The sequence below is a fragment of the Mustela nigripes genome, chromosome 8 (assembly GCF_022355385.1).
Source record: "Mustela nigripes isolate SB6536 chromosome 8, MUSNIG.SB6536, whole genome shotgun sequence".
NCBI classification, from domain to species: Eukaryota; Metazoa; Chordata; class Mammalia; order Carnivora; family Mustelidae; genus Mustela; species Mustela nigripes.
In genome coordinates, this window is record NC_081564.1 from 6,497,277 (window position 1) to 6,523,964 (window position 26,688).

At 41.9% G+C, this 26,688-nt stretch overlaps 1 protein-coding gene across 1 annotated transcript in view; it reads right to left on the bottom strand.

Moving 5' to 3' along the window:
* Positions 1-443: 443 nt before the first annotated feature.
* KNTC1 (kinetochore associated 1) overlaps positions 444-26,688 on the bottom strand; it is a 76,782-nt gene continuing 50,537 nt past the window's right edge. The window contains exons 44-64 of the mRNA XM_059408326.1: positions 24,521-24,728; positions 21,459-21,548; positions 20,426-20,597; positions 20,282-20,340; positions 19,918-20,134; positions 18,878-18,951; positions 18,411-18,621; positions 18,175-18,284; positions 14,886-14,932; positions 13,455-13,533; positions 12,146-12,264; positions 10,904-11,039; positions 10,147-10,242; positions 9,720-9,776; positions 6,762-6,816; positions 6,616-6,679; positions 5,973-6,102; positions 4,433-4,522; positions 3,826-3,971; positions 2,894-2,984; positions 444-672 (exon numbers count right to left, since the gene is read on the bottom strand). Coding sequence (XP_059264309.1) covers positions 652-672; positions 2,894-2,984; positions 3,826-3,971; positions 4,433-4,522; positions 5,973-6,102; positions 6,616-6,679; positions 6,762-6,816; positions 9,720-9,776; positions 10,147-10,242; positions 10,904-11,039; positions 12,146-12,264; positions 13,455-13,533; positions 14,886-14,932; positions 18,175-18,284; positions 18,411-18,621; positions 18,878-18,951; positions 19,918-20,134; positions 20,282-20,340; positions 20,426-20,597; positions 21,459-21,548; positions 24,521-24,728 — 2,272 coding nt within the window. The 3' untranslated portion in view covers positions 444-651. The remainder of the gene's footprint in view (positions 673-2,893; positions 2,985-3,825; positions 3,972-4,432; positions 4,523-5,972; positions 6,103-6,615; positions 6,680-6,761; positions 6,817-9,719; positions 9,777-10,146; positions 10,243-10,903; positions 11,040-12,145; positions 12,265-13,454; positions 13,534-14,885; positions 14,933-18,174; positions 18,285-18,410; positions 18,622-18,877; positions 18,952-19,917; positions 20,135-20,281; positions 20,341-20,425; positions 20,598-21,458; positions 21,549-24,520; positions 24,729-26,688) is intronic.

Genomic DNA, 26,688 nt, shown 5'->3' on the forward strand with positions numbered 1-26,688 from the left:
GGGCTCCTCCAACTCAGTGTTGCAAAGTGGGGGCACCCAACCCAGGGTCCTCAGCAGGCTCTGATCTCGGCTAACACCCCCTTCCCCTTCTGCCTCTCTAGCTGCCCCCCCTGCCCCTCAACCGCCCCCCGCCCTCCTCTGCCACTTCCCTGTTGTTTCTCAGTCCTTCTAACACCTTTGTAACCAATTCCTGGCATCCAATCCCTCTGCCTAAAATAGCTAGACAGTGGTTTCTATTTTTCAGCCTGGCCACTGGTACCTCTGCAACAAAACTTAGGACGTATTTACTCCAATTACATTAGAAATACTAACACTGTTCTTATTTGTATCTGAAGATACAGGATATAAGTAGTTGTTTATCTTGTGGAGGGAGCAAAGTATCTTTGCATTTAGTTTCCTTCATAGGGGATGCAGAAAAGATAGTGTCCATAAGTTTATACAAGTGACTGGTAAAGAAAAGGTTTATTAATTCAAGATGTGAGTTCTTTACTGCACAATCAGACTTCTGTGAAGCGTCTTAGTTGTTATTTGCTCGTTAACATTTAACAAGTTGTATCAATTGCACTATTTTTGAAACTGTAATAAATATGATTAGTTAATAGTAGACTCCAAACTTCCCTTTGTTCTTCTCAAAAAAGGTTGGATGATCCACTATGATCCACTAAGAAACATCTAAATGGGAAGAAGCACAGAAGCATTTTTATTAGTGTCATTTAGTTTTTTCAATAGAAAACAGTCTGATAAACTATAAAATTGAAAAAAAACTATAAAATTGAAGACTTAACTGTATTGCTAAAAATCTCTATATTAAATTATTTGGCATTTAGATAGATAGGACTAGAGAAAAACATACATTTTAAGGGCCACAAATTTGTATCCTGAATCAATAATCTCCCTTTTATTTTTTTATTTTTAAAGATTTTATTTATTTGACAGAGAGATAGCAAGAGAGGGAACAAAAGCAGGGTGGGTGAGAGAGAGACAAGCAGGTTTCCCACTGAGCAGGGAGCCAGATGCAGGGCTTGATCCCATGACCTGAGCAGAAGGCAGACACTTAATAGCTGAGCCACCCAGGTGCCCCAATAATCTCCCTTTAAAAAAAAAGTAATCTTATGCCATTGAACACACAGACTGAAAGTGTAGGGAAGTTATTAATGAAAGTTAACAAAATGTAGGCTTATTTTATGCCTGATCTGAACCCAAGGAGGGAAAAAAAGACACAATAATTTAATAAGGTTTACTAAAACTACCAAAACATGATGCAAAGTAAAAAATTGCATGCTCCACTGACTGGCCTGGCTCGCTCAGTCAGCGGAGCATGCAACTCTGGGGTCTCAGGTTGTGAGTTTGAGCCCCACGTTGAGCGAAGTGATTAGTTCAAAGAAAAAATTAAATCTTGGGACGCCTGGGTAGCTCAGTTGTTGGGTGTCTGACTTTGGCTCAGGTCATGATTTCAGGGTCCTGGGATTGAGCCCTGCGCAGGGCTCCTTGCTCAGCAGGGAGCCTGCTTCTCCCTCTGTCTCTGCTTGTGGCTCCCCCTCCTCATGCTCTGTCTCTCTCTCTCTCTAGCAAATAAATAAATAAAAATTTAAAAAATAAAATAAAATCTTTTTTAAAAAAAGATTTATTTGTCAGGGAGAGCAAGAGAGTACAAGCAGGGCGAGTAGCAAAGGAAGAGGGAGAAGCAGGCTTCCTGTGAGCAGGGCTCAATCCCAGAACTTAGCTGACTGAGCCACCCAGGCCACTCCCCAAAAAAATAGAATCTTGAAAAAAATAGATAAATAAAAAGGAGTAAAATATTTTACCCTATATTTAAGTTAAGGATAGGAGTAAGAATAACTTATATGCATATTTCACACATGAAAACATTTGGAATGGGGCGCCTGGGTGGCTCAGTGGGTTAAAGCCTCTGCCTTCGGCTCAGGTCATGATCCCAGGGTCCCGGGATCGAGCCCCGCATCAGGCTCTTTGCTCAGCAGGGAGCCTGCTTCTTCCCCTCTCTCTCTGCCTGCCTCTCTGCCTGCTTATAATCTCTGTCTGTCAAATAAAATAAAATAAATAAAATCTTTAAAAAAAAAAAAGAAAACATTTGGAAGGATGTATGCTAAAATGTTAACAGTGATCCTATTTGTGGTAGCGAGATTTAAAGAGATTAGGGTTTTGTTTATTTGTTTGTTTTTGGCTCTTGCAAAATTTTTTTCTTTTTTTCTTAAAGAATTTATTTATTTATTTGTCAGAAAGAGAGAGAGAAAGAGAGCACACAAGCAGGGAGAATGGTAGGCAGAGGGAGAAGCAGGGTCCCCACCAAGGAGGGAGCCTGATGTGGGGCATCCATCCATCCATCCCAGGATCCTGGTCATCCCAGGTGATGATCCCAGGTGATGATCCATGATCCTGGGATCCTGGGATCCTGACCTGAGCTGAGCTGAAGACAGATGCTTAATTGACTGAGCAACCAGGTATCCCTCAATTTTTTTTTTCTATACTGAACATGTTTTTGGCAATTAAAACAGGGAAGAATTAAAAGGAATTAAGCCCCAATTAATGAATGCTTCTTGAAATTTTTCACTTGCTTCAATATGAAAAATAAGATTTTATGAGGAATTGTAATGCTGGAAAGCATCCAAGAGACCATGGGGTCCAGATCCAAAAACTAAAACCCACACAGGCTCAGCGACTGACCCAAGGTCACGCTGTCCGCAGAGTAGAATCATGGCCTCTTGATTTCTGGTCTAGGACCCACTTACACAAAGAGCAAAATACAACAATATACACAGTTACACATAAAAATACATTTATCTCCACAACACCAGAACAAGTTGGTTCAATGTCAAGACCCTAAAAATATAAATGGTGTCAGATCAGGACCCAAGTAACAGTGGGCCAGCCTTACCTTCAGGATTTCACAGGGAGCGGTGTCTGGCGGTACAGGTTTCCCACAGTGCTTTGAATATTCAGTTATAAAGACTGACGCTTCATCTAAACTATGGAATTGGAAAGCAAAAGAGCGTCATGAGGAAATTCTCGGAGTGGGGGGGGTCATAAATATGTTTGCTATCTTGACTGTGGTGATGGCTTTGCAGGGGTATATATGTCAAAATTGATCAAACTGTATATTTGAAATATGGGCCTATATGTGCATGTGTGTATGTATATATATATATATATATATATATAGATAGATTATATCTTAAAAAGTAATGTTTATAAATGACAACATGTAGCACTGGCTGGATCACAAGCGGGAAAGGAAATGCATGGAAAAGCAGAAGGAAATGCATGGCGTGGTAATGAGAAAGGGACACATCCCGAGTGGCCAACGCAGTTAGAAGAAATGTGGGGATGACCCAGGAAAGACTTCCGTCCTGATCGGGCTGCCATTCTTCAGTGCCAGCCATTTCTCCCTTCTTCTTTTCACTTTCCAAATCCATTCCCAACCCAGGAAGCTGATTTCTAAACTTGTGGGTGCGGGAAAGTGAAACAATCAAGCTTAGCAAAAATTATATTACATAAAAGCCCCCAAATCTCTGAGCAAGTGTCTAAGGAAGAAAGCTGTAACTCAGGTTTTGAAGCGGGACTGTGAGACACCTATTTGGCGGTTCAGAAAGCTTATTTGATTGTCTGACTCCAAGTTCACGTTCGAAGGGACTGAGTTACAGGACGGCCAGCCTGTGGGTGTGTGTAGTAATGCTATAGCTTAATACGCCGAGCCCTTTGTTATGACCAGAGAGTTGTGCAACTGTTTGATCTTTCCCTCCAAAATAAAGGTAAATTTTAAGGAAATTCTACAGTAAGGTGTTTTAGTTTGTTTGTTAATTAACTTACCTTAACTCACTTGCCAGATAGTTTACCAAGTCAGTGATGTTGCTGCCATTCATCATGTGCAATTTTAACGCTTGGAAGTATTTTGTCTTTGCCAAAATCCCAAACTCCTTCTTACTTATGATATTATTCAGAATCAGATCTCTAATCTATAGAATAACAGGTATCATTATATTAAAAATGTGTGAAATTCCAAGGCCTTATGCAATACCCAGAAGTTTCTTACAATCACAAGTTAAATGAGCATTTTGTTGTAACTAAGCCTTTTTTCTAATGGAGTGGGGAAAGGGAGAGGTTTTGGCCCATTTTAGTAACAGATTAAATCAGCAAGAAGTAATCGCTGTTAAGCACTTTGGGACTTTTTCCGAACAAGATCTACTTACAACAACAAGCGTTTAAGGCTACAGATTTTCCACTGAGCACAGCCCAAATGAGAGAGAGGGGTCTCTCCACCTTTTAAAAAATTTACAAAGGTTCTAATAAAAGCAAAATAATTTTATCTATTGCCAAAAAGATACAGTAGTTCTCAGCTTAATTTTCATTTGGGGAAAATTATTACCTTCTAATATCAAATTTTTCATAGCAAAAATGAAATGAAATTGCCGCTTACTTGATGTGAAAATGCTGCCAACTGGCCAGTATTCATATGCTCTTCTAATTGCTGTAAAATGATCTGAGGATTGCATGAGCCCAGAAAATTCTACAGGGAAAAAAAAAAAAATCAAAACACAGTTAATGGAAAAGTGCTATAACTACTAATTTCTGTTAAGTCATTTTTAAATTTGGAATATCTTTAAGAATTTCTATTATAGGCTGGGGGGAGGGGGGTTGGGAGAAGGGGGTGGGTTAAGCACATTGGGGAGGGTATGTGCTTTGGTGAGTGCTGTGAAGTGTGTAAACCTGGCGATTCACAGACCTGTACCCCTGGGGATAAAAATATATGTTTATAAAAAATAAAAGAATTTCTATTATAGGAAAAAAACCCCACCTCTATCATGTAACAAAAAATTACGGAAATAAGGAAGACATTTTACAGACACCTATTGTGACAGCAAGAGCTGTTTAACAAGCATTTTGTCATTCTAAGTGCCAAAAGGAATCTATTTAAATACTAAAATTTTGAAAAGCATCAACGGATGAGTTTATGAATAGTAAAAAAAAGTAAAATAACCCAAAGTCAAAGACAAGCACAGATGGCTGTGAAAAAAACGCAACGAACAGACCAAATGACAGATGAAAAAAATATGCATGTTCATTTACGTAGGTCTCGATCTACTGGCTAATCTACCTTTGGGGAAACACCGAAGATCATTACCAAGTGCTTTGTTCTATTTGTTCTGTATTGTAAAGGGAATGAGTTATTTTTAAAAGTTCTGTCCTCAAAGTACTCATGGCTCCCTTTGTCAGACACCCACACACAAAACCCTCCCTCATCTCCTGCATCCGAACACTAAGTCAAGCTGCTCCATCCAGTTCCTCCTCGGCGCCACCACCCCACCTTGGGGACGCACCCCCTCCAGCCTTTCCGGGCCGTCCACAGGCTGCTGTGTGTGGATTAAGTAAGATACTTGTCCAGCCAACGGCTTCCCACTTCCCACTCTTCCCTTCTTGCCGACTCTCTCCTCTGATCAAGCCCATGGATCGTTCCTTCTAAAGCAGTGCCTGAGCACTTTCATCTTATTCTTGTAGGAAAACTGATTGTCCCCCGACCTCCACCTGATGGAGAACAAGGTCCAAATCTCTCTCGCCTTTTCTTTTTTTTCCTTTTGTGACAGAGATCACAAGTGGGCAGAGAGGCAGGCAGAGAGAGAGGAGGAAGCAGACTCCCTGCTGAGCAAGGAGCCTGCTATGGGGCTCGATCCCAGGACCCTGAGAGATCATGACCTGAGCCAAAGGCAGAGGCTTAACTGACTAAGCCACCTGAGTGCCCTGGTCCAAACCCCTCTTAAGGTGTCCCTCAGATGGACCTTGATCTATCTTTCAGGCTTACCTCCTGCTACACCTGCATATAAACCTCCCGCCCCACTCAAACGGATGCACTCATGCCTTGCAGGTCTGGTAAAAAGGAAATGCAAGCCTTTAGCTGGGGACGTGCAGTATGAGACCTTCCCTTTTTTGGGCAGCCCCAGAGGAATAATTTGCCGAGATACCTTAATTTGCTGATGTCTTTTTTCCGAGTGGGGCATAAGCATTAGACAGGCCAGTGCAAAAGCCGGGAGCTCTAACTGGACATACTGCCTGGCTATTCCAACCATGTCGAGATCATCTGAAACAGGACATCTTCGAGAGAGCACATGAGTTTGTTAGTATTACTTACATTAATTCATGAGTTAATGACCCGATGGTGCTTTCAGTGATTTTAAGCATTAAAGTGCTGGGGCGTAACATACACTTAGGAATGAGTAGCTCGAGTCTTTCACGGTATTCTTCATGGAATAAAACAACCTACGGGAGCACAGAGTGCTCCTTGCTGCTGTGATTATGTCTGAGAGCACACACGTGCCTAAAGACACGTTCTCTGAAGACTCAAAGCCTCTGTGAAAACACTGCGCGATGGAGGTAGTCGGAAAAGTACTCTGTACATTAATTAAGAGTAATTTTAGAGAAGGCTTACTGACTCTCAGTTTACGAGCTGCTTGTGCAGAGTGGACACTGTACAAATAAGAGAGACAGTTTACCCTAGAAACAAGTGCTGTACTTAATATTCCCAAAAGAAGGAATGACTCAAAAGACAGGAATTTTATAAGCAACAGGTATGACTTTTTGGGGTAGGAAGACAAGTATTTTACTTACTCTAGAACAGCGACGAGACTCTCACAACAGTCTGATAACTGACTCGGGCTCAGAGGACAAGATGCTGAAAATAAACAGCAACAATGCACACACACGTACAGAGCTATAAAATGCTACTGTCGATGTTTCAGGGAAGAGAGAAATACCTGAAAGCAGGGGTATCTGAATCACACGCTGCCAAGCTTTGCTGAAGTAGGGAACCTGGGGAGACAAGCACATTTGGGGATTCATGCCTGGGGTTTCATGAACTCTCTGGTTTTGTAGTCACAGAACTATATGCTTAGAGCTTATGTTCAGGATGCTAAGACCAAAATCGTACACTGGCATCTTCCTGTTTGAGATGGTTAGATTTTAGGACAATTTCTCTCTTTCTTTCTCTTTCCTACCCTTCCTTCCTTTCTTTCTCTCATGACCTGAGCCGAAGGCAGAGGTTTTAACCCACTGAGCCACCCAGGTGCCCCCCTATTTTTTTTTAATTGAGATTATAATTCCCATGTAAAATGTACCCCTTTAAAGTATACAGTTAAGGGACACCTGCCAGGCTAAGTGCATGGAGATTGTGACTCTTGATCTTGGAGTCTAGAGTTCAAGCCCCACATGGGGGGTAAAGATTACTAAAAAAATAAAATTCAGAAATCAATAAAATATATAATTGAGTTTTTTTTTAAAGATTGATTGATTGATTGGTCAGACAGAGATCACAAGTAGGCAGGGAGGCAGGCAGAGTGGGGGGGATGCAGGTTCCCCGATGAGCAGAGAGCCCAATGCGGGCCTCAATCATAGGACCCTGACTGAGGTCATGACCTGAGCCGAAGGCAGAAGCTTAACCCACTGAGCCACCCAGGTGCCCTAATTAAGTGGTTTTTAATATATTCACCGCATTGTGCAACCATCACCACCTCTCTAATTCTTGCACATTTTCTTCACCCCGAAAATATGCCCCATATCCATTACCAGTCACTCCCTATTCCTCCCTCTTCCAGCCCCTGAAAGTGTCTTTGCTGGACATGTCATATCAGTGGAATCATGCAGTACAGGGCCATTCGGGCTCCCTTCACTCGGCATCATGTGTTCAAGGTTCATCTCTGGGTATCAGATGTCGGGGCTTGATACCTTTTTACTACCAATTGATGTTCACTGTATAGACACACCCACGATGATGATGACTGGAAAAATCCATTCATCAGTTGATGGATTTTTGGGCGATTAAGAATAACAATGCCCCATGAACATTCGTGTGCAAGTTTTTATATGGATATATGTGGGTTTTTTTCTTGTGAGCATATACTTAGGTATGGGATTGTTAGATCTTATGAGACCTCTACATACAATTTTTTTTGCATCTCATTACTTTTAACTCTTAATTATTCTCTATAATAAGGGGTAAAATGTTGCATAAGTCACTTCACCCTTCCCCTATGAGTGGAAATTTATGTTGCCTTATTCATTTTTCGAAATCCTTTCTCTTGTCTGCTTGGCCCTTTCCTGTGGCTCTTACGTAACGTCTGGCACACAACAGTGTAAGTTTTGTTTTCCGAGTTGGGTTCTGATGCTCTTTTCCCCCAAATGAAATAATAATGAATCAGCCAAGATTGTATAATAGGATCCTGAACTATACATACAGTTATGAAGAAAATTACCTAAGGGCACCTGCCTGGCTCAGTCAGTAAAGCATGCAACTTTTGATCTTGGGGTCATGAGTTTGAACCCCGCTTTGGGTATAGAGTTTACTTTGAGAAAGAAAGAAGGAGGGCACGTGGGTGTCCGGGGCTTGTACAATCCTCATTTACTTTGAGGTTGGTCAGTTAAGCATCTACCTTCGGCTCAGGTCATGATCCCAGAGTCCTGTGATCGAGTCCCACATCGGGCTCCCTGCTCAGCATTACGCCTTTCTCTCTCCCATTCCCCCTGCTTGTGTTCTTGCTCTCGCTGTTTCTCTCTATCAAATAAGTAAATAAAATCTTTTTAAAAAGGAGAGAAAGGGGCGCCTGGGTGGCTCAGTGGGTTAAGCCTCTGCCTTCGGCTCAGGTCATGATCTCAGGGTCCTGGGATCGAGTCCCGCATCGGGCTCTCTGCTCAGCAGGGAGCCTGCTTCCTCCTCTCTCTCTGCCTGCTTTTCTGCCTACTTGTGATCTCTGTCAAATAAATAAATAAAAATCTTTAAAAAACAAACAAAAAAAAAGAAAATAGGTCTCTACGTGCTCTATGGAACAGTCTCTAAGTCTCTAAGGCACCAATGTTATGTGGGAAAAAAAAATTTATCTAGAATGTCATTGCATTTATATGTACAAAAATGTATACACACCTACACACATACACACACACACGTGCTTATAAGAGAACAGGAAAGTTCCAAACACAGTGCAAACGGTAGTTACTTCTGGGGAGATAATTTTGATGGGAAATGGAAAAGGAGAACTTTCATGTTTTATTCAGCATGTTTCTATACTGTTCTAATGTATTAAGCTAAGAATAAGTGATATATTTCCACATTACATAATGATTATATGGTGCACAATCTGTGAAATGTAGAAAAGGGAAATAAGACATGGTGTCTGATTTAAAGATCCTCCAAGTCCAGGAGGGGTAGCTGAATGTGTATCAAAACAAATTACACTGTGACAGGTGCTACCATAGAGCCAGGGTTTGGAGCGTGTGCATGAAGGTGTGGCTCAGGAAGCCTGGCGGGCTGGGGCTGGTGAGGTCCTGGCAGAGGTGACCTCTGAGACATGTACTCTGGGTCCTGGCCCTATTTTAATGGGATATCAGTTCTGTTCTTTACTTAGGAGCTGGTTACTTTACCCAATGCAACTGGCAGCCACAAGACCGTCAAGTATAAATATTAAATTCTTTTTGTTGTTGTTGCTAAAGATTTATTTATTTAAGAGAGAGAGAGAGGGTACAAGTGTACACGAGCTGGGGGAGGGAGAGAGAGAGAGAATCTCAAACAGATTCCCCATTGAGCGCAGAGCGTGCCAAGAGCCTCGATCCCAGGACCCTGAGGAGCAAGACCTGAGCCAAAATCAAGAGTCAATGTTTAACTGAGTTATCCGGGTGCCCCTAAGGATTAAATTCTATAAAATTTACTTTAGGAAACCACATACCTGCCATAAAGAATGGATTCTAGAAATGGCGGTTAAAACTTTCCTTAGATAAGGAATCTGGGGAAAAAGAAAATACAGTTCAGAAAATGACCAAAATGGAAAACTTCAACATGAAATATCAGATTCTTAAATTTTCAAAAAGGGATCAGTAGAATGTATCTACCATGAGAACCACCAGGGAAGTTCACTCACTAAATGACAAATATCAAAAAAGGTCAGGGAAGCTTCCATTTGTTTCCAGCGAAATTATGTCATTTTTGAGCCAGCACTTCCTCTGGCCCAAGACCAAGTTAAGTTTGGCACGAAACCAAGGGGAGTGAATGTTTGCAGCATACATCTGTGCGATCACCAGCATCCGTGCACAATGCTTAAGACTTGCTATGCAAAATCTTTCACGCAGACTGCAGTCCAGGGCGCAGAGTCTTACCATATTGAAGCCAAGAAGCTTTTGTAAGAGTCCGTTCCAAAGCTGCAGGTCGTAGACTTTGTATTCCAGACAAAGCTCAGTCACCAATCTGACTGCCTGAAGCAGAAAAGAAATTAAAAAAAAAAAAAAAAATCATACTGCATCAAGATACCAGGAAATCAAACCACCTGTGGAAGAGGTAGGGCAGCTACACACAAAACACGCTTGTAATCTAGGTGTGCCTACTGCCTGATTTCAGTGAAGGCCCCCAGTTTCTCCAATGCAAGAAAAAAGAGAGACTAAGATTATTCTTTTTCTTTCTGGCTGTCACGGATTCAAACAGCATCTTGGACTTTTCCCACTGCCTTCTTTCTACCCAAGAGCCGCTTGCCTTTTGGCCCCGTAACCTTCTCACACTGGGCTCCAACTGCCTCAGAGACTGAATTCCCACAGGCAACGAGGAGAAAGAGGAAGAACACCCCTCCTGGCACGGGGACAGTCTCTTTTCCCCATCTGGAGGAGGACAAACAGGGCCTGGGAAGGGACTACAAAAGTGTCCTCTTGTTGGTGGTGGGGATCAAGCCCTACACCTTCAAGGACAGAGGTGAAGCGGACCCTCTAAGCTGCGTGTCACCTGTCAGGATAGGAAAGGAGAAACGGTCTCCGAGCAGTAGGCTTGTTCAGGAATGAAGAGCTTCTCTGGCTTCGGGCATTTGGGTGAGGATGAGCACATCAGAGAAGATGAAGCACCCACCCTCAGACAACTCCAAGTACGTACCATGGACTCATGGCTGTGGTTTTTCCATAGACCCTTAATCATTCCTTCTTTAGGACTATTGCAAAATAATTCATATGTGATGGGGATATTCAAAGTCTCAAATGATGCCAGAAAAGTTATACATTTCAAGTAAGATCTGGAAAACAGAGGTATTGATGGGAATCATTCTGATAGACCACATTTACATTCAAGATAAAAGCCACTGTAGGGCAATATTAGGCCTCTTTATTTTTAAATGTCTATTTTTTAGGCTTCTAAATATATTCACTGAATATAATAGTAGAAAGAAATCAATATGAGCAAGATCATGAAAACATTCAGTTCCTAAATGCCTCAAACAACTAGGGAAACAAGATGTTCTCAGAGGTCTATGCCCCCTTTGCCAAAATGGCAAGGAAATTGGAGGTACCAGAACTAGGTTTACATGGCTACTCTCATGCACTCTTACAAAATGAGGGGCTTAAATGTACACTTCCAAAGAACCAATCTGTTTCCTATTTATTTTCCTTTTTTTTTTTTTTAAAGTAAGCCCTACACCCAACTTGGGGCTCAACTCATGATCCCAAATCAAGAGTCGTGTGCTCACTACTGGGTATTTACCCCAAAGATACAAATAAAGTGATCTGAAGGGGCACATGCACCCCAGTGTTTATGGCAGCGATGGCCACGATAGCCAAACTATGGAAAGAACCTAGATGTCCATCAGCAGATGGATGGATAAAGAAGATGTGGTATAATGGAACAGTATAATGGAATGTGGCATAGTGTGATACAATGGAATACTATGCATCCATCAAAAGAAATGAAATCTTGCCATTTGCAATGACGTGGGTGGAACTAGAGGGTATTACGCTGAGTGAAAGACGTCAATTGGAGAAAGACAATTATCATATGATTTCCCTGATAGGAGGGGGGCTTCTGGGGTAGGTAAAAAAAAATGAAACAAGATGGGATCGGGAAGGAGACAAACCATAAGAGACTCTTAACCTCACAAAACAAACTGAGGGTTGCAGTGGGAAGAGGGATAGGGAGAGGGTGGTTGGGTTATGGACACTGGGGAGGGAATGTGCTATGGTGAGTGCTGTGAAGTGTGTAAGCCTGATGATTCACAGACCTGTACCCCTGGGGCTAATAATACATTATATGTTAATTAAAAAAAAAAAGTTGCATTCTCTACTGACTGAGCCAGCCAGGCACCCCGTGTTTCCTATTTCTTAACACAATTTATAAAATACCACTTACTTCACTTCTTCCATGGGCTTTTTGAAGAGAGATTCTATAGTTTCCTTGTCGGCCAAGTACAGGAGACACTGAAGAGCTCGTGCTCTATGGGCAAAAGTCAGCTGGCGCACACCCAGGCTCTGTAAACCAAAGCGGGTGAGCAGAGGCGCGCATGCGCATGCGCTGGGGCTGTGTGTGTGAGTTTCAGCTCAGGCAGCATAAACCTCACTTAACAAAATACACTTAAGGTCAGTCTCTGCCCTTAGGGAGCCAGTGGTTTTCAGAGGGTGGTGCGCGTAGCCCTGGTGGGCTTCTTGCAGACTCTTTCAAGTGGGAAAGGGTCAGAACTAGGTTCACAGTGATGCTAAGCCATTATTTGCCTCGACACTGCATTGACCCTTGAGTTGGGGGGTAAAACGGCTGGTGCCAGTCAGCGGAGAGACAGCCACCTGCCGGCGCAGCCCTAGTGCTCCCCACCGCCGGGCAAAGGGGACTGGATTCCACTCACCGAGGTTCTTGGTAGGGCAGTAAAAATTAATTTTCTGATTCATTTTTCTAATTAATTTTCTGATTAACCTCAACTCCCGAATACATTAACGAGTTCACACTTGAGTACATAATCATTAACTAGAATGTATTCATCCGTGTTCCGGGCACCCGAACAGGAAGCACTCGTGGAGCATACATAGCACAGACGGAGGGTTTTTCAGGGAAAAGCATGTGTATGACTGAGCTATGAGCTGAACGGGGCACCATTTTTATCTGAAGCAACGGCTAGCAGAAAAACTAATACACAGGGAAAGATGAAAGGGATGTCTGTCTGTCTGTCCCCCCACCCCCACCATTGCTGCTGAGGACAAATAATCAGCATCTCAGATTTCCCCTCTCTTCTTCCTTCTGTCCAAGACCCATTTGCCTCCTGGCTCTACACACTTTCTCTCCCACGGTTCCAAATGCCTCAGAGAAGTCCACAGGCAAAAGCCTGAAGGGTGAAGAGGTGGTGTTGCCTTTAGGGAAAAGGGAAAGTTTCCTGTAGCTGAAGATTAGTGGGGAGGGAGGGAGGCAGGCAGGACTGGAGGGGGCAGCTCGTCCTGCAGGGCCCGTGGCAGCAGGAAAGTCACCTAACCAAGGAGTTAAGCCGGCACTAAATGGGGCTCGCAGATACTGCAATCCTGATTACGAAGTAAGCTATGCAGTGCTCTGAATAAATGTGTCAGTGAGCGTTATCTAAATCATCTGTTCATGGTATCAAGCATGGTAAAAATGCAGGAAAAAAAAAATGCTAAGCTGAGATGCAAAGATTAGTTTTGACTCTGTGTCTCGGGCTTACGGTTGTAGCTGATGTTGCAAACACGAACAGCATTCTTGAACTGTAATCAATCGGACGAGACTGAAGGAGATACAGAACTCTGGAAAAAATATTTTAATTTAGTGATAGATTGCGCAAACAACAGACCTATTTTATAGTCCTTAGAAAAAAAGTCACGAGGCATCCCAAACATGGGCCCGAAGGGTCAAAGGCATTGTTGCTTTTCCCTTTAACGGATGCTTAATCTTCCCTTGAGTTCTCATCATATCTAAAGACAACAAAAATAATAAATGCTAGGCCTCGGTCTTCTCATCTATCAGCTAGTCAATCTCTAACAATTAAAATTCTATTTAAGAAATTAATACAAACGATAGCTACAAAGAACATTGGACACTACACATGGAAAATTCTGTTTTAATTCACAGGAGCTGTTTAGCATTCAGCCGCTACACTCGGGCCCAAATGGCCCCCTTCGGAGGAGAGTAATCCGGATACGGTGGGCAGGATCCAAGGGAGGGAGAGGGTAGAACTTTCAGTGGGAAAGGCAGGAAGTATCCCTTTGAGATCTCCTTGGGATTTTAATTTCTTATGCTCTTTGAATTGTTTCCCTCTAAGACTTTCTATTACAACTGCTTCAGTTAGACTTTGCAAGATGAATCTACCTCTTGCTTAGACAAAGGTGCCCTTGTGCTTGAAAGACTAAGCAAGGACAAGGTGGGGTCCCTAGGAAAGGAGGGGATGGAGGGGGTGGTAAGTAAGCTCTGCCCAAAGCAGGAGAAATTCTTCTCTTGGGTTCGCCCTTCCCCATCCCCTCTCACTATCAGATCTCCAAGGCTGATGCAGGGCTTCACAAGTGACTTGACCTACTTTTGGTCTAGAGGAGGAATGGCAAAAGCTGGCATGCATGTCACCACTCCCTCGCGTGTGCCTGTGCCAAGCATCATTAGTGGATTACCACATCCTTTATGATCTGGGCCCAGATACAGTCAGCAAGCCATGACCAATCAGATTTAGCACATTAGACGAAACCCAAGCGCCTTCCTTGGTCTCAGTCTTAGATCAGAAGGGGAAAAGGAATCCTGGTGGCCCATATGGGAACCAGCCCAGCTTACCAGGGTGAGAGAATACATAGCAGGTCTGAGGCCAGAGTCCTAGCAAATAAGAGAGTTCTCCTTTGCTTGAGATGCTTTCTCTGCTAAGGTTATTCTAGGAAACCTCGACATTAGTAGGGACTCACTGAGGTTTCAGAAATTCTGGATCTTGGTCGTTTCTTATTTATTCCACTGGAGACAGTTGTACATACTCATGGCCATATATCAATGGAGTGATTCTTCTCAAAGACTCTGACCCAAATTACACGAAGAAAGTCTTTTCAAAACCAACTTCTGACAGATTTATTTTAAGAGTCCCACTGGGCAATAAGATAAAGGCGCAAGGAAGTAAAAAGAGTACCTTCGTAGTGCTTCGTCTTCTTGAAGTTCAAATAATTCTGATGGTTTCTTTGAAAAAGTGAAAAAAAAAAGTAAAAAAACTACAGAAAGTTTGTTGACTATATAAGCTAACATAATCAAATGAAAAACCCAATATACAGAATTATGTTTACATAGAAGAAATTAGAGTAGAATTGTGAAATTCTACTCTATTATGAAATGATTTTTCCTTTAAAAAGGGGTTTCCTGGGGGCACCTGTGTGGCTCAGATGGTTCAGCTTCTGCCTTCAGCTCAGGTCATGATCTCAGCTTCCTGGGATAGAGCCCCACATGAGACTCCTGGCTCAGCGGGGAGTCTGCTTCTCCCTCTCCCTCTGCCTCTCCCCCTGCTCATGCTCTTTCTCTCTCTGTATCTCTGTCTCAAATAAATTTAAAAAAATCCTTTAAGAAAAGTGGTGGGTTTCCTCACATTTATTCACTCAGTAAATATTTACTGAGCACTTACTATGTGCCAGACACTCAGGCACAAGGGTGGCCTGAGTGAACAAAAGAAATGTTCCTGTCCTCCTGGTGTTTAGAGTCATTGGATAATTTTTTAAAAGGAAAGGACTCCATGAATCTTAAATGAGTCGTTCAGTAATTCAGTGTAAATTTATAAAAGCCATGTGCAGGGGCACCTGGGTGGCTCAGTGGATTAAGCCGCTGCCTTCGGCTTGGGTCATGATCTCAGGGTCCTGGGATCGAGTCCCGAATCGGGCTCTCTGCTCAGCAGGGAGCCTGCTTCCCTCTCTCTCTCTCTCTCTGCCTGCCTCTCTGTCTACTTGTGATTTTTGTCAAATAAATAAATCTTAAAAAAAAAAAAAAAAAGCCATGTGCAAAGTGCCCGGTACAGACACAGTTCCTGGCCTCAGGTGCTTTTGTTCAGTTTTCCAAATTTACATAAAAGCTAAAACATGCTGGTTTCTGAGTCAACCAGATTCTACGTGGCCCAACTCTGCTTCTAACTGTGCCCAATAAGACATACTCCCTGCTCTTCATAAACACTAAATAAATAAAGTAATACTTGTTACACTGAACACCAAGGGATACAAAAATTAATTAAAAACTTAATGTCATTTCGGGTATGATATTTATTTACAAATAGATTTTTTTCCAAGCGTTTTTGCCAGGAAGATAGAGGAAGTCTCTCTGGTTGAGATCTGCCTGCAAACATAGCAGCAGTAGAGAAAATTCTGCATTTAGACTGCCGAATCCCTGCATAAAATCAGATGTTAATGACACTATTTCTAAAAAACCAACACTATGTGCCTCCCAATGTGATATACTAAAAAGAACACATGACCTAAAAGGTGTCTGTGCCCAAAACACACAACCTGAATCTAATCACAAGAAACATCATAAGACCCAGACATTTTGCAAACCAAATGGCCGGTGCCCTTTAGAAACATCAATATCCCACTACAGTCAAAACAAACTGAAGTAAGCATCATCAATAGATGCTAAATCAGGTTATATGTGTCGCGGGGAAAGGAGTTTCAAGAGAAGCAAGTTATTATTTTTTTAAAAGATCTTATTTATTTATTTGACAGACAGAGATCACAAGTAGGCAGAGAAGCAGGCGGGGTGGGGGGAATTGGATCCCTGCTGAGCAGAGAGCCCAATGTGGGGCTGGATCCCAAGACCCTGAGATCATGACCTGAGCTGAAGGCAGAGGCTTAACCCACTGAGCCACCACCCAGGACCCCCAAGAGAAGCAAGTTATTAAATTGTCTCCAAACACCTCCCCTAATAGTTACAAAAGGAAATACAGCAGAACTATGTTAACAGGGACACTGACAACATTGTAACCTAGTTATTTAAATTCACATCACCTATAAGGGCAAATAGGTATCATGTGCCTCCACATGTCATATCCTGAGAAGGACACAACATCACTCAGGCAGGATTTTAGCCCAAACTGCACCATTTGAATCTTATCATGAGGAAAGACCAGAGGAACACAAACTGAGGGGCAGCTTATAGAATAACTGGTCTGTACGAACGCTTCAAAAATGTGTCATAAAAGACAAGGAAAAGCCATGGAATTGTTTTAGATTAAGAGAAACTAAAGACACAAGAAATGTATACAATGCATGGTCCTAGACTAGATCCTGGTCCCAGTGAAGGAGAGAAGAGGAAAGATTGCTATTAAAAAGAGCATTATTGGGTCAATTCATTATATCGAACATAGATCAGCCTATGTTTGTGGTACGTAAATAGTGTATCAATTTTCAATTATCTAATTTTTTAAAAAATTACTCTTCTTTAATCTCAACAGTATTATTTTTCTTAAAGATTTTATTTATTTATTTGACTGAGAGAGACACAGCAAGAGGGGGAACATATGCAGGGGGAATTGGGAGAGGCAGAAGCAGGCTTCCCACTGAGCAGGGAGCCTGATGCGGGGCTTGATCCCAGGACCCTGGAATCATGACCTGAGCCAAAGGCAGATGCTTAACCAGTGAGCCACCCAGGTGTCCCTCAATTATCTAATTTTGATGGTTAAGTAAGAGGAAAGCCTTGTTATCGCTTCTCGGCCTTTTGGCTAAGGTCAAATGTAAGAGAAAAGCCTTGTTCTCAGGAAATACAGACTTGCTAAGGGGTAAAGAGGTATGTTATAGGCAATTCATCCTCAGACAGTCCAGAAAAAAATTGTGAATATATATATATTATAGGGTGAAACAAATATGACAGAATGTTAAACATTGATGCAGCTGCATGGACGGTCTACAGGAATTCTTTTCAACTATTGCAACTTTTCTAGATATTTAAAATGATTTCAAATAAAAAGTTAAATCACATGATTCTAAGAACAGGCCACTTCTTTTATACAAGAATTCATCTAGAGTCACCATTCAAAAGGAAAATAGTTGTAAAACAATATTTAAATGAAAAAGTAAACCACCTCATTAGAACTCATCAGATAGGGGCGCCTGGGTGGCTCAGTGGGTTAAGCCTCTGCCTTTGGCTCAGGTCATGATCCCAGGGTTCTGGGATCCAGCCCCACAGCGGGCTCTCTGCTTGGCAGGGAGCCTGCTTCTCTCTCACTCTCTGACTCTCTGTCCACTTGTGATCTCTCTCCCTGTCAAATAAATAAAATCTTAAAAAAAATAAATTCTTAAAAAAAAAAAAAGAAAGAACTCATCAGATAAGAGAAGGTATCAAAAAGGAGCTGTCATTCCTGGTTCTAAGAAACTGAGTTCCTCATTAGAAGGTTCTGGCAGTGCGGGACAACAGACAGAACAACAGACCCTCCAGGAGAACAGACTCACCTCCCCAGGCTTTGTGGCTGGGCACAGCCACTTCTCCAACAACATGTCCCAGACCTTCTCCAAATTAATTTCATTAACTTCGGCAATTTCCTTGGCGGCTGTGTGAATATCTGAGATATTCAAGATAAAGAATTAAAAAAAAAAAAAGGAAAAACCCAAGTTTTCAATGCAAGATAACTGGGAATCAAAATGCGAATTCTCCTAGAGGAGAAAGATGAGTAGCGTCTTGTCCTCACCAGGATAATCTCTGCCGGACGGGTTCTGAATCCGTTGACTGATGCTCGGGTGTTCGTACAGACTGACAAGAAGATGAGCGGGTTTCCCTATGACTCTCAGACACTCCGCCGAGTCCAGTCTGTGGGCTCTGAGCACAGCTTCAGTGCCTGAACGCCGACACTGAACATGAAGTTTCTTCAACAAAGCCTCCGCTTTTTCGCGTGCCTCGTCCTTTAAAAAAAAAATCACAAGTAAAAAGAAACTCTCATGCTCTAACCTGGGGCGAGATGAAGAATCCGTCTTTGTCCATCAAGGTCCCTTCCTGCCTTACCTAACATCCTGTGTAGCTACACACACCCTAATCTTCCTTCTCCCTTTTCCAACCCTCCAAGACACCCATCCCCGGGGCGGGAAGAGAAGGGACACCTGGCATGAGTTAAGTGAAAAGAGAGAGGAAGGAGCCTTCCACCATGCAGTTCAGACACACCTGAGATGGGATATTCTGGAGCCATCTCTCGGCTAGATACAAGCAGAATTTCAAGCTGGACATCTTGAAGGATCCTGAAAAGACGAAGAGATTTATAAGCAAATTTTAATCTAGACAAACGTATTTGAGTCAAATTTAAAAGACTATGTTTTTCTTTCAAAAAAAAAAAAAGACTATATTTTAAAAATGAGAATGCATTTTCAGAGTAAAGAAACAATTTAAACAAGACAGAACGATACACACATTTTAACCCAAACGGGATAAGGTCATACATGTAGTACATACAGTTTCCTTGTTCTCCCTAAGCAGGTTTGTTGGATATCTTTCCAAGTTAACTACATAGTATTCCATTCTATGAATAGGCTCTATTTTTTTTTTTTTAAGATTTTATTTATTTATTTGACAGAGAGGGATCACGAGTAGGCAGAGAGGCAGGCAGAGAGAGAGAGAGGAGGAAGCAGGCTCCCTGCTGAGCAGAGAGCCCGATGCAGGGCTTGATCCCAGGACCCTGAGATCACGACCTGAGCCGAAGGCAGAGGCTCAACCCACTGAGCCACCCACTGAGCCACCCAGGTGCCCTACACTCTATTTTTTAAACAAGTTCCTGACAAATGAGCATGTAAAAAAATTACTATTTTCAATTATTGATACAACTGAAAACAGCAGTGCGTGCCAGTGTTTGTGTGCTTGTTTGGTTACGTAAGAACACATAAGGATTCATTACTAGAAGTATGAGTGGATACTAGAAAGCATCAATTTCTATCCCTACCGACAAGGTGGAGAGTGCCACATCCCTACACCCTGATGTGCTGGAGTGAACTTTGCTGACCTCACTGGAAACTTTTCAGCATTCAGCAGATTTTAACAATGTCAGCAATGCACCAAGTGAAGACTGAGGGCACACATAACATTTTTAACCACCATCAATAGTTTTAAATGCCTCTCCTTAGAGATAGAGAAGTCCATTTTTTTTTTCTTTACTGCAAGTTCAAAACAACAAGCCAACCATACTGAGCCCATTTAGAAAAAGAATCCAGTACCTTCTGGGATATCCTGGGTAAGACTGATGCCAATAGCCACAGCCCACTCTGGATTAACTATAGACAGTAAGTAGGATTCGATGGTCTGAGTGATCTTAGTTATGTCCTTTTTAATCAGTGTTGAGGATTTAGCTTGTGTTAACTTCAGGAGCTTTGGTTTCAGTTTTTTCTCAAAAACATGCTTGGCTGTAGACACGTACAGAGTATCCAAAGAGAACTTCAAAAAGAGGAAAAGAAAAGTTAAGGCTGATTTATAGGCACTCCTTTAAAGGGTTATCTGAAAGCAGCCCCAAATTCTCCTACACAGGGTCTAAGTTAACTAGAGGGTATAAAGATAATGTCTTACAAAGTCTCAACCCATTACCTTCATTAATTTGGAAATTAAGAGCAGTGTTGGGAATGATTCTTCACTGAGTTCTGTTGCTAAAAAGGAAGCAAGAAGAATATGATTTGCTTAAGAAGAAAATAATTTGACGATTCAGTAATATTCATAAGTTAAGGAACATACAGAGAATTTTCCAGAAGTTCTGTGCTGTGCCAAAGAATATTAGGTGAAAAGGCAGTCTAGTTTGGGCAGCTGGCGGCAAACTTATCACATGCTCCAACATATATTGATATTCTAGGTCCACTGGAGGAGATATTCTTCTGTATGATTTCAAATGTTTCAGAAGACTCAATGCCTAGATTAAAATACAAATGGAATTTCCTGTGAGATTAAACCAGTCCTGTTTCCGAATTGTCTAACTTGATAGCATCACGGATTTCCATTCCTGAGATGGCCTTGTTTTCATAAAGATACACAAAACTTTTGTAGTTTTACCTCTAAGGTTATTCTTCTAAACCAAAACCATAATGTACACGATGGTTAAAGAAATTATGTGCGGAAAAAATAAAAACCCTGTTGTGGGTGTGATGTTTATGAGTCTGACAGTTCTCCATTCCTCTTCGAACAGTCTGACAGATCTCAAAAATGCTTGATTTCATTTTAAAGACATAGGCAGTCGATCTAAAATTAATCCTCTATATCCCTTACATCTCTTTAGCTTATATCTGATATGTTGGGGGGCTTGTAAAACTGTTTGAATCAACCCACTGTCTTTTAATCTTTAAAATCTAATTTAAAAAGAGATAAAAGCTACTGCAACCAAAATTCGGAGAAGACTAAGAAGTTACTGAAAGCACTAGAATTGAGTCAGTCCTACCTACTAATATAAAAAGTAGTATCTAACTTTAGGTCCCACATACATTTTTTTCCCTTCTGAATCACAGAAATTTTGCTTTAATTATTCCAAATCAGTACTTTAGTGACATCATGCTCTTGGACAAACTTAAAGCACTTTAGGAAAGCAAAAATAGGATTAAGATAAATGATATAGAGAGCATGAGAAGTCTTTTTATCTCTATATTCCTTTCAATGAAGAAGACAGGAATAAAATAGGAAGCACAAAGGACAGTCCAGAAAGATATCTGACTGCAATTTTGTAAATGATCCAAAAAGAAGCATAAAGGTAATTTTTAAATGTTTAATATATTACTTATACCTGATTAATATTAATGTTGGTTATCTTTTCATCGGCTCTTTCTATAACTTTTAGGACGACTTCAATCATTTCGTAGTCATAGGGATCCAACTGTATAAAAGTAATAATATATCAAAACTTAAGAAGACAGTCAGGGCAGGACATGGTTTTATTCAATTATGGTCACCAGTACAGATTACAAACACAAAATCTCTGCACTATGGTGTGAGATTATTCTTTTAAAAATGCACTGAGGGGGGCGCCTGGGTGGCTCAGTGGCTTAAAGCTCAGGTCATGATCCCAGGGGCCTGGGATCGAGCCCCGCATCGGGCTCTCTGCTTCGTGGAGAGCTTGCTTCCTCCTCTCTCTCTGCCTGCCTCTCTGCCTACTTGTGATCTCTGTCTGTCAAATAAATAAATAAAATATTTTTTTAAAAAAAGGAACTGAGGGGCGCCTGGGTGGCTCAGTCTTTAAGTGTCTGTCTTTGGCTCAGGTCATGATCCCAGGGTCCTGGGACCAAGCCCTGTATCAGGTTCCCTGCTTGGTGGGGGGCCTGCTTCTCCCTCTCCCACTCTCTCTGCTTGTGCTCCCTCTCTCACTGTGTCTCTCTCAGTCAAATAAAATCTTTAATAAATAAATAAATAAATAAATAAATAAAAATGAACTGAAACGAGGGCATCTGGGGGACTCAGTCGGTTAGGTGTCCAACTCTTGATTTCAGTGGTGGTCATGATCCTCAGGGTCATGAAATCACCCCAAGCCCCAAGTCTGGCTCCATACTGGGCATGGAGTCTGCTTAAGATTCTCTCTCTCTCTCTCTCACCCTGTGCCCTTCCCCTCATCTCTGCTTACATGCTCTCTCAAAAACAAAACAAAACAAAAACCCTGAAATGTTCTTATCTCAAAATTAGTTCTTTATTAGTTCTAGCAGGATAAATAAATGTTCCTTTTTTTTTTTTTTTTTTTAGATTTTATTTATTTACTTGACAGATCACAAGTAGGCAGAGAGGCAGGCAGAGAGAGGAAGGGAAGCAGGCTCCCTGCTGAGCAGAGAGCCCAATGAGGGGCTCCATCCCAGGACCCTGGGAACATGACCTGAGCCGAAGGCAGAGGCTTTAACCCACTGAGCCACCCAGGCGCCCCTAAATAAATGCTCTTTAAAATGTTTCCAAAGTGACTTTAAAAAGAAAGCTATTCCTAGGGTACTAAAAATCTAGAAAGAATATGTAAAATTTCATATTTTTAAAAATTTTTTAAAAGGATTTTATTTTTTGTCAGAGAGAGAGAGCACACAAGCAGGGAGAACAGCAGACAGAGAGAGAAGAAGGCTCCCCGCTAAATAAGGAGCCTGATGCAGAACTCGATCCCAGGGCCCTGGGATCATGATCTAAGTCAAAGGCAGATGCTTAACTAACTGAGTCACTGATGGGCATCCTTGTAAGATGTTTTTAATGAGAATTCTATGTCTTCCGTTTAAGACAGGAAAAGTACACTACGAGGAAATGAACCTTTTCTTGGTGATGATGTAACTGAAACAGTGGGCCTCCAAGCAAAAGTTTCTCAAAGGACTGCATTCTGGCTCTAAGCATATACTGAAATGCAAAAATTAATTGGGTGGCATCTATGTATGCTCATAAAAAGAAAGGAAGTATTCTCTTTGTTCTTTGTTTTGCCCACACACCATTACTTTTTATTCCCATTTCTTAAATGTCAAATAAAATCACAAGAATAACAACACTGAACTAAGTGGGAATAGGATTTCTATAGGACCTAGAACTTTTGAGCAAGTCTACATTATTTTTGGCTGACTTTCAGGCCAAATATAAAACTGATAAAACTGAAGTTTTTTTTTTGTTTTTTTTTTTTAGATTTTATTTATTTGACAGAAATAACAAGTAGACAGAGAAGCAGGGGGGGGGGGGGGGGAAGCAGGCTTCCTGCTGAGCAGAGAGCCCGATGCAGGGGCTCGATCCCAGGACCCTGGGATCGTTACCTGAGCCGAAGGCAGAGGCTTTAACCCACTGAAAACTGAAGTATCTCTTACAGTCTTATAATCCTCTTCACCCTTCCATCCACTTTTACTCCCTCAGGAAACTACCCTTCATGGGGCGCCTGGGTGGCTCAGTGGCTTAAAGCCTCTGCCTTCGGCTCAGATCATGTACCAGGTCCTGGGATCGAGCCCCAGGGACCTAGCAGGGAGCCTACTTCCTCCCTCTCTCTCTGCCTGCCTCTCTGCCTGCTTGTAATCTCTGTCTGTCAAATCAATCAATCAATCAATCAATCCTTAAAGAAAAAAAAAAAGAAACTACCTTCAACCTAAAAATTTCAATTCTCATAAAGATCTCCTAAGAAAATAGATCTCACGCTAACTTATAATAGTGAAATGTACAAACAATTTAAATGTCCATTCATAAAGGCCTGGTTAAATATGGTATGTTTCATCCACACCCTGGAATAATTCCTATCTGTCAAAAATGAGAAGATGTATGTGTGCTGTCATGTAATGACAATATTTTAAGTGAAAAAAAGAGAGTAACAGGATAGGATAATTAGCCTAAGATAGTCACCAAACTACTAACATTTTTATCTACGGGAATGGGGTTATAGAGAAATCTCACTTTTTGACTTATACTTCTCTCTTTTGCAAAGAATGTGTACTATTTTCAAAAATCTGGAAAAAAAAAGACTATTTCTGGGGATGCCTGGGTGTCTCAGTCAGTTAAGCGTCTGTCTTCAGCTTGGGTCATGATCCCAGAGTCCTGGGATCAGGTCCCGTATCAGGCTCCCTGCTCAGCGGGGAGCCTACTTCTCCCTCTCCCTCTGCCTGCTGCTTTTCCTGCTTATGCTCTCTCTCTCTCTGACAATAAATAAAATCTTAAAAAAAAAAGCTATTTCTATTTTCAGGAATAAAAGACCAGAAAGTTGCTGTATTAAACTGTTAAAAAGATAGAAATCTAAAATAATTAGAAGTTTTAAAAAATATAGGACTTGCATTTCCACCTTGGTGCTCCACGTCTCTAAATGAACTAAGGGTAGGAGGCTTGCTTGACGTGACCCGATACATTCGCTTCCCGTTCATCTACCTTATGGAGTATTCCACTAAGACTGATGACCAAATCTTTCGTGCTCGTCAGGAGAGGAACCATTTCCAGGGCTTTGGCCAGGAGTTTGGGATGCTGCTGCTTGACGGGCTGTGTGCTGGCGTCTCCCTGGCTCTGGCTGGCACTGGTGTTGTGTAGCAGTGTTTCGATGAAGAGCTGAAGAGCGGCATCACAGTCCAACTGAAATGTGCTAAGAGAAGTTTTCCATTACACTCACTTCGCCATGTGCGTGTGTGTTTCCATACAATTTCTCCCCGACCCGCTCCCATTACTAGACTCCAACAACCCTCTTGTAGCCCAGCCTCAGTATCGGACCATAGCCCGGTCATCACAGTTCATTACTGCCTTTAAAAAAAATCAGATCTTGGGGTGCCTGGGTGGCTCAGTGGGTTAAAGCCTCTGCCTTCGGCTCAGGTCATGATCCCAGAGTCCTGGGATCGAGCCCCACATCGGGCTCTATGCTCAGCAGGGAGCCTGCTTCTCTCTCTCTCTCTGCCTGCCTCTCTGCCTCCTTGTGATCTCTGTCTGTCGAATAAATAAATAAATACTTTAGAAAAAAAATCAGATCTTGTTCTTGGCGGCTTTGTTGACACGGCACAATACTGGAAAGAAATTTGTAATAAAATTGAGAATATTTAATTCCTTTAACAGGGCAATTCTACTTTCACACATTTCACAGAAATAGCCAAGATACACGTATAAGGGTGTCCACTGAAACAACTGTTTGTAATATTTAAAAACTGAGAGCCACTCAGTCACCCATCAATGAGGGGCTAGTTGAATAATCTGTTCATAAAAAAGAATACCAGTGTTCAAGAGCTGAGGAAGGGCTCTACATACCAGTCCGGTAAGACATCCTGCTAAGTGAATGATGCATACTACAAAATGGTTTGTAAAGTAGGATTCTGTTGTTGAGGAATGTCAAGAATGCATGTCAGCATTTGCATAGGGGAAATAAAAGAACAATAGAACCCAAACTCTTTTAACAGTAATTATTCCTGAAGGGTGAGATTATGTAGAGCTTTGATTTGAGTATGTTCCATCTGAGTTAGAAAAATAATAAAGACTTAAAAATTAAGAATGTGGTTGGGGGGACGCCTGGGTGGCTCAGTTGGTTGGGCAGCTGCCTTCGGCTCAGGTCATGATCCCAGCGTCCTGGGATCGAGTCCCACATCGGGCTCCTTGCTCCACAGGGAGCCTGCTTCTCCCTCTGACTCTGCCTGCCACTCTGTCTGCCTGTGCTCGCTCTCTCTCTCTCTCTGACAAATTAAAAAAAAAAAAAGAATGTGGTTGGGGCACCTGGGTGGCTCAGTGGGTTAAGCCTCTGCCTTTGGCTCAGGTCATGATCTCAGGGTCCTGGGATCGAGCCCCGCATAGGGTTCCTTGCTCAGCAGGGAGCCTGCTTCCCCCTCTCTCTCTCTGCCTGCTGCTCTGCCTACTTGTGATCATGCTTTCTCTCTGTCCAATAAATAATCAAATAATCTTTAAGAAAAAGATTGAGGTTAATATAGACAGACAATTCCAATGTTTTAAGCCCTATTAATAAGATGGTAGTTTAACCCACCGAGCCACCCAGATGGCTCAATAAGATGGTAGTTTAATCTGCTGCACAGAATAACAGAAATATCAAGAAAAGCTTTAGGTAGAACCATTTTAAAGTCTTTCCCTAAAATTCTAAAAGCCATCTAAATTTATTCAGCTGGACTCCTCGGGGTAAAACTGTCACTATCAAAGACCAATCATCAATGCCACAAGAGCAACAAGAATGTAAAATGAACTTGACATTATTCTAGCTATTTACATTGCAGAAAAGGGCTCAGTACGACAAAACCACACACCAAAATCTGCCGGGAGTTCAAATTAATAAACGAGATAGTGTGACACCCCATTCTGGATTTGCAGCTAACCTAAAGAACGGCATGGTTCTGTTATTTCAAAGTACAGTTAGTCAAAGCTGCTTAGAAGTATGAGCACCCTGAAGCTTTTGACTTGAGGGTTCGGGATGGTGGCAGCCAGGGTCCACTGCCCTGTCCTCCATCCACGGAAGAGCTGGATACCCAGTAACTCGGACTTCACTCATCTGCCACCAACTGGATGAGGGCTACAGCACTGTTGGTATTTTAAAAGCAGTCCCTTATTATTTGACCTTG